The sequence below is a fragment of the Agrilus planipennis genome, unplaced genomic scaffold (genome assembly GCF_000699045.2).
Source record: "Agrilus planipennis isolate EAB-ADULT unplaced genomic scaffold, Apla_2.0 scaffold137, whole genome shotgun sequence".
Taxonomy (NCBI): domain Eukaryota; kingdom Metazoa; phylum Arthropoda; class Insecta; order Coleoptera; family Buprestidae; genus Agrilus; species Agrilus planipennis.
Genome location: NW_020439008.1, coordinates 640,804 through 653,802, shown reverse-complemented (window position 1 = coordinate 653,802; position 12,999 = coordinate 640,804). Strand labels below are relative to the sequence as shown.

Below are 12,999 nucleotides of genomic sequence, written 5' to 3'. Positions count from 1 at the left end.
GTAGTGGATAAAATGGTCAATTTTTCCGTGCAGTACTGTACGGATTATACGCTCCTCACCGGTTAAGAGTTTGGCCGAGAGTTGTCTCCTTCCTTTTCTGGCCTAGTGCTGTTCTTTTCTACTTTGCGCCGGTCAAACTGAAGGTCACATCGCTACAGAAAGTAAACGAAGTATAGCTTTCTTCTTATTTTCTTAGTTTCATATCGCGTACCTATTCTCAATTAAACGTTTATAAAACAAAACATTTTCGACTGCCTTTAATCAAAATGGAAACATTTATTTCTATGAAATCTGCTTTATTTAGGTAATTAGGCTGTAAACTGTAAAACTCACAAATTCGTTCCAAATGTCAGGTACAATTTTTAAATTATGCTGAGGCAATTTCAAAAATGAGATTTTGAGGTAAAACAGTTATAAATAATGTGTAACTATTATTTTCGGTGGGACTTTAGTTATTGCTTCTATTAGGCGAAGCTGCTGTTCAACGCCCGTCTTTATTTTTTTTTGCCGACCGTAATTAGAAGTCTGAACCGGTACGGCGGCCCGAAGCAGTAGGCGGAGTTCCCAAGCCTCTCATTATCAGCTCACCGCGCGATCATTCCGTCTCAATGTTATTGATTGTTTTCATGACCGCTCCGCCCGAAACGATCTCGACAAATTTGTTTTCGGCAAGGTGACAAAATTTACCATTATCCAAGTAAAAAATCACGAATATGTTCGGTGCAAATTATTAAATAGACTAACAATAATTCATTTAAGAAAAAACATGCTGACATTTACGTATTTTAAAACAAAGAAAATAAACATTTATTTGTCGGTATTTCTTCTTTTTAACCGAATTTAAAAGTTTGTTACGTGATTATTCCGCCAATTATGAATTGATTTTGATGATTCTTTTTTGTTTGGTAGGTCATATTTCAGAGGTAATACCATATAAATTTTATGGAAATTGATTCAGTGCTTATTGAAAAAATCAACAAAACCTAAAAACTGTTTTAGATTGAAGGTTTTGTATTTAGTAAGAAAAAAAATTGTTATGCTGTTCGGTATTGTCGCAGCTCTCTCAATTGAACATCTTGCTCCTTTTTCCTCTTATTATTCACACCTCGCTCTTTGTCAAATTTCGCTCATTTTGGGACGAGTAATATTAATAACAGATCTGAAGACGAAATTTTAAGTAACATTTACAACACCGACCATTTATAAAACTCAATAAATGGGGGTGCCGGGATCGGCATCTGTATGGTAAGCTGACCATTTCCGTTTGTTTAGTTTATTATGCAAAAGTATTCTAAACCATCGCTCTTTACTTCACTATACCCTCCACAATATTTGTCTGGTTTAATTATTACTTTCGTATTATATGCACTTCACCGAACAGGAAATCGTTACTTAGATACTACAACGACTCTAAGGAAAAATTTTCCCTTTAAAAAAAATCCTGAAAAGTCTTTTTAAATGGAACCTAATAATTTCTAGCCCAAAGATTAGCCCCTGCAGTAAAGCCCCCGAATTTTCGTTAATGCTGTGACAACTTTAAGAATATTACTGACCCTATGCATTTCTATAGCTTTTGGAGAAAAAGCTCCTCCATATTAAAAATAATAGAAAATTATTGATTATTGGTAAACGAATGGAATATGTTTTTTCAACCACAGAAAACTGTCCTAAACTAACCGAACCCTCAAAATCTTTTGAACAAAGCGTAACACCCTTCAAACGTTTTAAATTGCATTTATTGAATTACTTTATCTACCTACTATTTATATCTATATGAAAAGATGAGGCGAGTTTTTCTGTATCACGTCATACTTTTGAAGAGATGATGTTGTCCTTCACCCGACACTTTTTAAATGTATTAAGCCCGGGAGGCGACGGCAAAAAAGCTCCACGCCAAAATAGCAACTATAGCGTCAACTACTCGATTGACGGAGAGGGTTCAAAAGTCTTAAAAATTAAGTGGAAAACAGATAAAGTGAAGCCGCCTGAAGTTTTTTGTGCATATAGTTTAATACATATAAATATGAACCGTGACCATCACCCATTTGGGTGCAGGTGGAAAACCCATCAGTCAATCAAAAGAAAAACGAAATTTCCGACAATGAAAAATGTGAGAGGTGTATTGTAGCATTTTACATAATAATATCATCAAGCCATCGNCGACAAAATTAATGGGCTAAGTTTTCAGCTACCGAAAGTGGGCCTTTTAATTACCATTAAATAAGAACGCCGGTCTCACAAAAGATTGCATAAAATTAATCCATTTGCTTAAAAGAAACTTTTCATTGAATGAATGTTGCACGCTAATTTTAAACTGTGATAAGTTGTATCCATCGACCAAAATGAAAACCAACGAAAATTAAAAGCTTAAGGTGGCTTCCTACGGTCGGTGAAATCGCAAGCCGGGCCGCACCAGCTCGTGCCAACACGGCGTGGGAAGGGTGCTTCCCGAAGTGATGCGGAATGATCCGTGATGGCGCATCCAGTCCGTCGAGATTCGATATCTTTAAAGGTGCTACTTCAGCCTACCTAAAGCAACCTGTCGCATGTTCCTGTCGTGGAACGTGGAAACCCATCTTTATAGTGCCTACATATATATGTATGTGTCCATAATACCATTCATGACCGTTTACTGTAAGCGAAAGCGCGGATCTTGGTATTGGATTTTAATATAAATTATATGTTTTAATTGTGGTCTGATAGCTAACAGAATTAATGATAGATGAAATCTCACTTACTAAAACATTTAAATATTAATGTGAAAATTCATTTTCAAATTTTAACCAGTATAAATTACCTCAGATTAATGAGGGAAAATTTGTTGCTATTGTGGCACCTGTTGTTCATATATATAGTAATACGTAATACGATTACCTTAATTTGACAGATCTGTGACCTGATAAATTCGGTTTATCGTTGTTGCTGTTGTCATCTGTCGTCGCTGAGTGGTCAGGACATTGATGCGTAAAGCCAAAGATCCCGGCTGTTCGATTCCCGGCGAGGGTGTCACAACAGTGGTTAAAATATTGAAAATTAATTCAATGTTTTTCATATTAACCACTATTAAATGTCAAAGCGTTTCATATATATAGTATTAATACCTATAATTACATTAGTTCGACGTGACGTACGTAATATGTATAATATGTTTATCGTTGTTGCTGTTGTCATCTCTCGTAGCTTAGAGGTCAGAGCATTGGTGCGTAAAGTCAAAGATCCCGGGTTTTTTTCCCGGCAAGGGTGTGACAACAGCAACAAATTTTCCCTCATTAACCTGAGGTAGTTTATAGTGGTTAAGAAATTGAAAATGAATTTTTTCGCTTTTTAGCGCGAGTGCCCATACTTCCCTTCAGAGTTGGGCCACCTTCTTCGCAGTTCATCTCCCTAACCTCCCTGCCTCACCTCTTCACCTATCATCCACTCAATCCACTCCCCTTCCCCAAACTTCTCCTATTCTCTCCCGATAGTCATAACCGCCAGGTTGATCTACCAACTCGAGGGTTTTTAGTCGGTAGGCGCTCTCATCAGGAGTGAATCCGACACTACCTCCCTTTTGAGGGGTGTCTTTAGAAGATTTCCCCTTCTCGAGGTTAAAAAAAAATACAACGTGATAGGGGTTAAGGAATTGGTTTAATGGTATTATTTGTACACTATGCTTCGCACGGGTGCAATGCTGATAGAAAATATACTATAGAATGTCTTTATATACAACAATCACAGCTTTTTTGTCATTAGATAATACAAATCGACCGGTACCGCCGCAACCGCTATGTCTCTGCATTTTAAGTATGTAATATCTTCGAAAATATTCATTTGAATTACATGCTGTAAGGGCCATATTGATCTATATTAGAAGCACAATGTATTTGAAAGTACTTAATTGGATAAGGATTAATGTTGTATTGCTTAAAATCGCTTCGTAAATAAGCCATTATTACTTATAAAAAGTAAAGGCTAAAAAATGGTTATTGTGGGTTATCCCAAAGAGATAGACATAATACCATCCCGGACTTTTTTGTAGACCTTTTTAAAATGTACAATACTGTAGTATATTATTTTGATCTATCCCGTAGGGTTAAGCCAGCGTATGCAATGTAAGCGCAAAAAAAATGTGTTTATTTACATCACATTACAAACCTCTAAAATTATCAGTGTTTCTCGACTATATTATGCATGTATTATACATATAAACCTTCCTCTTGAATTACTCTATCTATTAAAAAAAACGCATTAAAATCCGTTGCGTAGTTTTAAAGATCTAAGCATACATAGGGACAGACAGCGAGGGAAATGCGTTGCATNGCAACCGCTATGTCTCTGCATTTTAAGTATGTAATATCTTCGAAAATATTCATTTAAATTACATGCTGTAAGGGCCATATTGATCTATATTAAAAGCACAATGTATTTAAAAGTACTTAATTGGATAAGGATTAATGTTGTATTGCTTAAAATCGCTTCGTAAATAAGCCATTATTACTTATAAAAAGTAAAGGTTAAAAAATGGTTATTGTGGGTTATCCCTAAGAGATAGACATATACCATCTCGGACTTTTTTGTAGACCTTTTTAAGGTGTACAATACCGTAGTATATTATTTTGATCTATCCCGTAGGGTTAAGCCAGCGTTTGCAATGTAAGCGCAAAAAAAATGTGTTTATTTACATTACATTACAAACCTCTAAAATTAACAGTGTTTTTCTACAATATTATGCATGTATTATACATATAAACCTTCCTCTTGAATGACTCTATCTATTAAAAAAAAACGCATTAAAATCCGTTGCATAGTTTTAAAGATCTAAGCATACATAGGGACAGACAGCGGGAAGCGACTTTGTTTTATACTATCGGGTTGTTCGGAGTCATTTCGTTTTTTCCCGACAGAGGANGCTGCCGAACGCGGAGGCCGATTGTGCCTCTTTGTCGCTCGTTCCGCGCTCTCGCTTCCACTTTAAGCCTTAAATGGGACGCCTCAGAGCGAGGTAACGCCGCATGAGTCATGTTTTTTCGTGCGTGCAGCCGGCTCCATCGAATTATAAGACGTTGTCACGTCAAAAACCGGTTTTTAAAAACCGACAAACCCTATTACTTACGAAACATCAAGTGAAAATTGTTAAATTGTCAACCAATAGTTCCGAAAAAGACTAAACCATTGTTATCTATCTTTAATTTTTCGAATAAATTTATAGCAGTCACATTTCTGATTAAATAGTACGTAGTTTTTTAACCGGGTCGTTAGTTATGGGAACAGTGATGATGGTATGAACGTGGTGGTGGTGGTGGGAAAACTAAAGTGGGCAGCAGTCCTTGTTCGTATCGAACCAAGTGAACCCGACAATGTAAATTCTTACTTGACGCCCAATCAATTAGCCGGTAAAAGGTACTTTATGACATCAATTAAATAATAAACGTTCATAAATGTGAGACATAAACCAGCCCCGGTTTCGTTTGTTTGCAGTTGCAAATAAATACTGCACGCACAGGCCGAGAGAACGCGCAAACACGACAATAGCATTTATATATTACATTCGCGAATTTTTAATTAAGACAATGGCAATTAGTACAATCGCAAAACAACCTCGAAACGAACGCTGCGCTGTACCGTATCCTACGACAACTAATAACAGTTGCTGATGTCTTTGCGCTGCCGTTGCTGCGAGTTGACGCGATTGAAACATTACACTTAAAACTATACGTACTGTTCGTTTCAAGAAGTTAGAGATATGCTCCTTCCCTTTATTAGGATGCGCCGTAGCATAATTCCAAATTCAATCATATTTGTCTGCGGAGCTCATTTCTCTACCGATCATCGAGCGAGAACTAGACAAAAGTGTACAGTACCATTTGCAAAATTATTTAAACAGCCAAAAATAATAACAAGTGAATTAACTTAACGGTCTACACACCTATAAAACTTTTGCTTTGTTTTCTATTGGTAATTTATATACATTTTTGTTTTAAGAAATTGCTGGACATTTTCTTCTGGTACTGTACAGTTCTAGCCGATCTCCTAAGACCGCCCATCGAGAGCTCTGCTCGTTCAAGTTTGTTCCAACTATTTTTGTCTTGCTCACGCCTATTGTGTATTATTTCTATCTTCGCACAGATTTCTTCAAGGTTACAATTCTAACAAATTGAAATGGACTGTAATCCGTTTAGTTTTTTACGTTTTCTATTTATCTTTGCTTTCAGTTGATTCTTCCATTTCTAAAATACTTTTAAACCAACCACTAGATAACAAGTAGCAAATATTTTTGAAATAATTTGAAAAGTCTAAAAACTACTTATATGTACACAATAATAACTATTAAAATTATGTATTATGTATAATTCAGATTTTTATAGTGGTAGCCGACGAAACGTGTGGACAGAATAGTTCACTTAGATCACGAACCTATAGCCCGAATCTTCATTCTACTATGGATTCCGGCCGTGAAAGCCTTTGTTCAGATTTTTATATTTATCCAGTGATTAATCACTATGTATCCGTAAATGTGTATGCCCCCAAATATGACGTCACAGACATTGAACACAAACAATAACGCATCACCTGGTAAGATAAACGCTTAAAAAAAAAATTAAATATTTTCTTTCTCAATAGTACCTATAGTGATAGCTATATATATATACCTAGATACTTAATAATCCATTTTTTAGAAATTTTGTTTGATGATTTGAAGTTGTTAAGAAAATGCATCATATAAACTTGCAATCGTTAAGAGTGACGAAATGCACACATTTGGTAGGAATAAGGAAAAACTTCAAATATTGTACTTCTTTGAAAACTGCCTTAAAGTATATACTTATGTTCGGTTCTCAACTCGCCACCGAGATATTTGACCGTGTTTATAAACATAAAACATCTGTATTTATAATCTATACCTTTTCCTTACAAGGAAATGCTTCGAATTAATAAAGTAAAAGGTACAGATTAGCCCCTACCGATTTTGACAAATTACGTGACAGCTGTTTGTTTTATTTGTTTAATACGTTCCTAATTTACTAGTGCAGTGTTGAAACCAAATTTAAAATGGTTTCGCACAATAACGCAGAAATATTTTCATTTTCTACACAGGTGACACGGCTACTCACGTGTTTCGGGATACAAGAAAGTAGTCCGTCAACCACACAACATTCTCCTCAAATCTAAGTAACATATTAAAATCTGATTCTCGTGGTGTACGTCTTGGTTTGTAGTATTTTCTTGTACGTAAATGCATCATATCAGTTATAACAAACACAACACTGGGACCACACAACTAAAAATTACTTATACAAGTCCTTTTAGATTTTAACACAAAAACAGTCCTACAAATACATAAATTTTTAGATTACAAGCTATCTGATCCGCAGCTACGAAAAAAAAAAGTTGAAAAGACCGAGAAAAGTTGTCGTAAACCTAGATTCCTTTTTTTAGAAGCAAAGTTTTAGAGCAGATGCTTCAATTTTTGGAAGCAAAAGGTAAGGCTTCTTTTCTTCTTTCTTCACAAGATCGTTCATGCATATATGGTACTAATTGTAAGTAATACCAAAAGCATCGTAATAAAATTTCATCGTGATACTATCCACATGGCTAGCAGTGTTAGAAATTTTTGAGTAAAATCGTTGATTGAGACTATCAGCAGTTAAAATTACTGCAGGTTAGATTTTCTCTTACTGCTTTTGGGTCTACAAAAAACTGGCTGAAACCTTATTAATCTTTTCACATTTCACACGGACATGATTGTAATAGATTCTATAGTGTGGATTCTGTTTGTTTAACAAAACCAACAGTTTTGCGTTAAATTTATTCCATACCGATATTTTTTATTGAGGCAAGTAAAATTCAGGTTGTCACTAGTTGAATCGCAACAAGCATTTAATTAAGAACCTACCTATCAAAATCGGTGAGTCTAGAAGAGTCCCGAAAACCTTTTGCAAATGGATTCGAATCAATCTTCAGTTTTGTGATAAGTTGGTTTTGGTATGCCGTTACTGCTGTGAAGACCGTTTCCGAAAATATGAACGTCCTGTATTGTTCCTGTTCAAGATCCGTAATAGGTCCAGCATGATCCCGCCATTTTACCAAATGTATCCTCGGTTGATAACGATGCATGGAATTTAGTACTATCTGAAATTAAGAGAAAATTTGAGTCCTACTTGATAATTTGACAGTGAAGTACAGTGTAAACAACAAACTTCTTAAAACGTCGAAATTGCTTGACTATGGTTGGTTTACATTGTTTTCTATATAATATTACACTCTATATAGCGTCATGCTCACTCTATTTAACGACAACAATGCGGAATTATAAATCATTAGGCAGTACTTTCTAAGTTGCCGAAATAGATAAGAACTGCAGCTGTGTACGTTGTTGAAGAAGACGATCCTGTCCCTCCACCAAGCATCAAACAAGCACTTGATGCAGCGAAACTATTAAAAAAATACTTTTTATATAATCAAATTGATCCAGCAGTATCTCAAGATATGAGTAAGATACGTAACAAAATACAATTAAAATATTGGAGCAGCAAAAAACATCAGACGAAGATAACAGGCTATACGCAATGTATGAATAATAATGTTCGTGTGCAAAATGTGTACTATATTGGTAAATGCATATTATTATAGAATAGTAAAATAATATCTTTTATTTCTCTCCATTTAACGACCACTCTTTATAACGCCGAAAAATGTTCAGTCCGTTAAGTGTCGTTATATAGAGTTTACACTGTATTTCCATTAATAATTATAATATACTTAATTATTTTTCGTTAGACAAGCGCTTAAAGATGCTAACCGCAGGTATATGGTAACATAATTGAGAGATTGCGTGCGGATCAATTACGCATATCCTTCTATTCGTCGTACTACATCATATACTATCTACATATATCCTATTCATACCTAATCCGTCACTTCAACACAATGGTTTAAAAGACAGACAAATTACTGTCATATTTAATTGTGATCTCTATTACAGTTCAGATATAGAAACGTCTGAATGTATTCTACTGCCCGACCAGAATTTATAGGGAGCCATTCCCCATCTAGTGTGTATACGCCTCATCAGGACTCCACAAAAAAATCAGCGATATTGATGTGAAAAATAGTGGTATGAAAGGGAAAACAAAAAGTAGGGAAAAAGCGAATATGAAGATAGGAGACGAAAAATTTTTTTGGCTGATTTTTGGTATCTAGGAACTCGAATAAGTCAGGACGGAAGGAATAGTAGGGATATAAAACAGAGGATAGCGCAGGGTCACTTCTATGTTCGCGAACGGTTAATTTAGAAATTCCAAAAAGGTACTTAAAGGTGTACGTCTGGAGCGCGGCGCTGTAAGGGTGCGAAACATGGACGACGGAAAAGAAAAGATTACAAGCGTTTGAAATGTGGTGTTACAGGCGAATGATGAGGATACTGCCGATAGAGAAGGTTAGAAACGAAGAGATATTAGAAAGAATAGGGAAACAGAAGACTGTATAGAAGTCAATAAAAAGATAGGTTAGTAGGACACCTTCTTAGGCATGAAGGTCTAGTAACAGACATATTAGAGGCAGATAGGGAGTTAAAAAGGGTAGCGGTAGATCTAGATTAAATTACTATTCGCAAATAGTTAAGGATGTGGGTTGTTCTAGTTTTAGGGAAATGCGAAGATTAGCTCAAGATAGGAAAGAGGAAAGAGTGGAGGTGCGTGTCCAACCAGTCTTAGGACTGATGACCTTCTGATGATGACTGATGTAAGCTCATAAGACAGCTTTCCCATTTACCTTAGCTTAGAGGGATACGATTAAACGGACACAGAAAGAGGGTAAAGTGGTAAGGTCTATTGAACTCTCCAACTATATAATCTCAGGGGGTATTGATATTGATATTGATATGCTCCCAAACTTACAAATTAAGACGATTTCTCACTCACTCCATTACGTATAACGGTGACCAATGATTCACCAATAGGCCTAAGAAGACGGAGAAGAGTGAACTTGGCATTTATAACTGTCGAAGTGGTAACAGATATTCATTACTATATACGCACTGATTGTAAAAGTGCTTTCATCCTTAGAGGTTTGGCATTTAACAAGCTCCAAGCTGTTATAGGACTTCCACTAAACTATCAATAGAGTATCGACTCGAAACTAAGTCTCAGGTTATAGTGTCCAACAAGACGCCATTGATATACAACTAATTGTTGATATTTGCAATAGCCCCGTTAAAAGCAGAAACTTCCGAAGTCGGCATGTCCGCCGCTTCAGAACTGTAAGAGACTAAGAAATACAACCAAAATGTAGCTGTCAAAGACCTGAGAAGAATAAATTCTCACCCTCGACAAAACAAAGCTAAAACTCTTATGGAAATCTTCATAGATCACGGAAAACTGCGTAATCACAGAAATAAATTGTGACTATTCACTAGTTTTTGACAAAGATATGGAAAGTGCTATTCACATTCTACGTCTCCTGTGCTGATATATAAGTTCCTCTCATTTCTGATTGTCAAGTAGTGACGAACGTTATCGCCCACGACACTCAATTTAGGAATACCCTCTTTATGTTTTTGAGAAGTGGGAAGTGTCCTTCGAGACGTAAGCGGAAAAAGTAAAAAAAGGAAAGCCAGGGGATGACCCATGTTCTAGGGGTCTGGATAAGTCTAAAACCGATTAAAATAATAAAGGTGTCATTTTTTTTTATTTAAGTTGCAAGTTTGAATAAACACAACATCAAAAAACTAACGTGAGTTTTAATCATAAAACAACAAAGTTCGTCAAACCAGGCGTCAACAGATAGTAGTGGAGGAAAATTGTGGTGATGGTGAATGGTGAAGAGCATAAATTTCAAATTCATTTATCTTTTGCAGCAAAGCATTTTGTCAAGAAAGTATAATACTTTCCTTTAATCCACTACTTATATAAATATGTTATTCTACATTTTTAGTTTGTTTTCCATTTTTTTTGCATTGTTATATCTACTTATAGTAGTTAATAAATGTTTATGTACAATTATGGGTTTATTTAATACATTTTCACACTACGGACCTGATTTGTCAGGAAAGGTTTGCTGGTTTGCCTGTCAATTAATCTTTGTAACTGTGATCGACGGGACCGTCGGTCACCTTGTATAATGATTCCGATCAGTACCAAAATGTAAAAAATGCCCCGACTAGAATTTAGAGTTCGGTAGTCAAGAGGTTGGCATTAGGCATGCCTAATTCCGCGTTAGGGCATAATGCGGAAACCGCATTAGGTCCTAATCACGAACGTAACGCATGCCCCCAAAAATGCCTAATTAGGAAAACCTCATTAGGGCAACATTAGGCTGTAATTAGGAAATGTGGCATACGAATATTGGGTTATGCGGACCTAATGCGGCTTCCTCATTAGGCCCTTGTGCCTTCATTTAATTATATCCTAATATCTACCCAATGAGGTTTTCCTATTTGAATTTACACTCATAAAAAAAAATGGGATGTAGGTTATAAGTAAAAATTGTAAGCAATACTTTACACATATATTAAATAAAACGCAATACAGGAAATAGAAAACAATGTGCCTAACGCTATGTACATATATATGTATAGTATATGCAGAGTAACATTTTTATATATTAGAGAACATTAAACATCGATGTTTAGACTTCCATCATCCTTTTTTTTATTACGGGCTGAACGTCCACCACCCCAATAGCGGCAGTGATATAGCCTTAATAATATCTATAGGTGATAAACTGATAAATCATCTGTCGATTTCAAAGACTTTCTAGTAAGTATGCCTGCAATAGAAGTTATATATTTATAATATAATATATTAATAAATGCACTGTAACTATTGCAAAGTACCTTCTATTAATTTATAAAAAATTGTCGTTTCAAATACTTTAGGCTTCACAGGCGTGAATTTCAGTGCCAAAATATCCAAAATATAATACCGCATTATGCTCCCACAATTTCTTACAGTATCTTGACGTGTATTTACCAGGGACAATAACTTTAGAATCAGAAAAAACAGTTTCATTTATAATATAAAATTCTACGTAATTTTCAAATTTTATATTCAATGCATGAAGAAAAAAATGAAAATTTTAATAAAATAGGTAGTCAGAATTTTTTACTTAAAGCTGATATCATTACTCAATTTGTTTACAAAATCAAAGTTTTAAAATAATAAATTATATTCACCCGATAAGTTCAAGAAATTCATAATTAAAAAGAAAATTATTTTACTTACTTACAGCTCCACGAAGCTCAATAAAGTAACTTTGTCATTTTTGACAAAATTTTACATTTTTGTCTATCGTAAGGTAGTGGCATAAATCTGCACATTAATGTATCTCCTTGCTTGTCCACATAAACCCATGCGCTTAAAACAATATCGATTTTTCTTATTTGTTATAAACGAATCCAATCTTTAAGTGCAGTATCATTATCTTGCAGTTGAAATTTTTTATCACTTCACTTTTAAAATTTTGTTATATCTACTCTTCTTGAAAAGCCGTGGCACACTGAATAATATACGCTTAATAAATTACATTCAATATAGGTACGATTTGAGATACAGGTGTTGCGCAAATTGTCGCTTCTTGTACATATATTTAAGCCATATCATTTTCTGCACTTGCCGCGTATATTGCATCCGAACATTAATAACCTATTGTGAGACGGGATTTATAAAAAAAAAAAACATCGGCTTTCTCAAAACACCAAACAAGTGATAAGGCGATATATTCGCCGTTCCGTTTTACCAGTACATCACTGCCGCTTATTGTTCGACATGATTATACCGACAAAAAATTAAAACATACATAGATAAAAGTAGACAATGCAGTTATTTACGAGGGTGGATTGATAAGTTTCCGGCCTGACCAAGAAAAACAAGGTTTTTAAAAATTTTTTTTTTTTATTTCTCAACATAATCTCCTCCAAGGCTGATACATTTCTCATAGCGGTGTTCCAGTCTATTAATGCCATCTCTATAGACTGATTCGTCAAGCTCCTCAAAATAACCATTTACAGCTTCGATTACT

At 35.1% G+C, this 12,999-nt stretch overlaps 1 protein-coding gene across 1 annotated transcript in view; it reads right to left on the bottom strand.

The window, feature by feature from the left end:
- Window positions 1-12,999, bottom strand: part of LOC108735099 (T-box protein H15) — a 167,054-nt gene that overhangs the window by 7,140 nt on the left and 146,915 nt on the right. Inside the window, exon 4 of the mRNA XM_018466921.1 lies at window positions 7,877-8,112. Within this exon, the coding sequence (XP_018322423.1) occupies window positions 7,877-8,112 (236 nt within the window). The remainder of the gene's footprint in view (window positions 1-7,876; window positions 8,113-12,999) is intronic.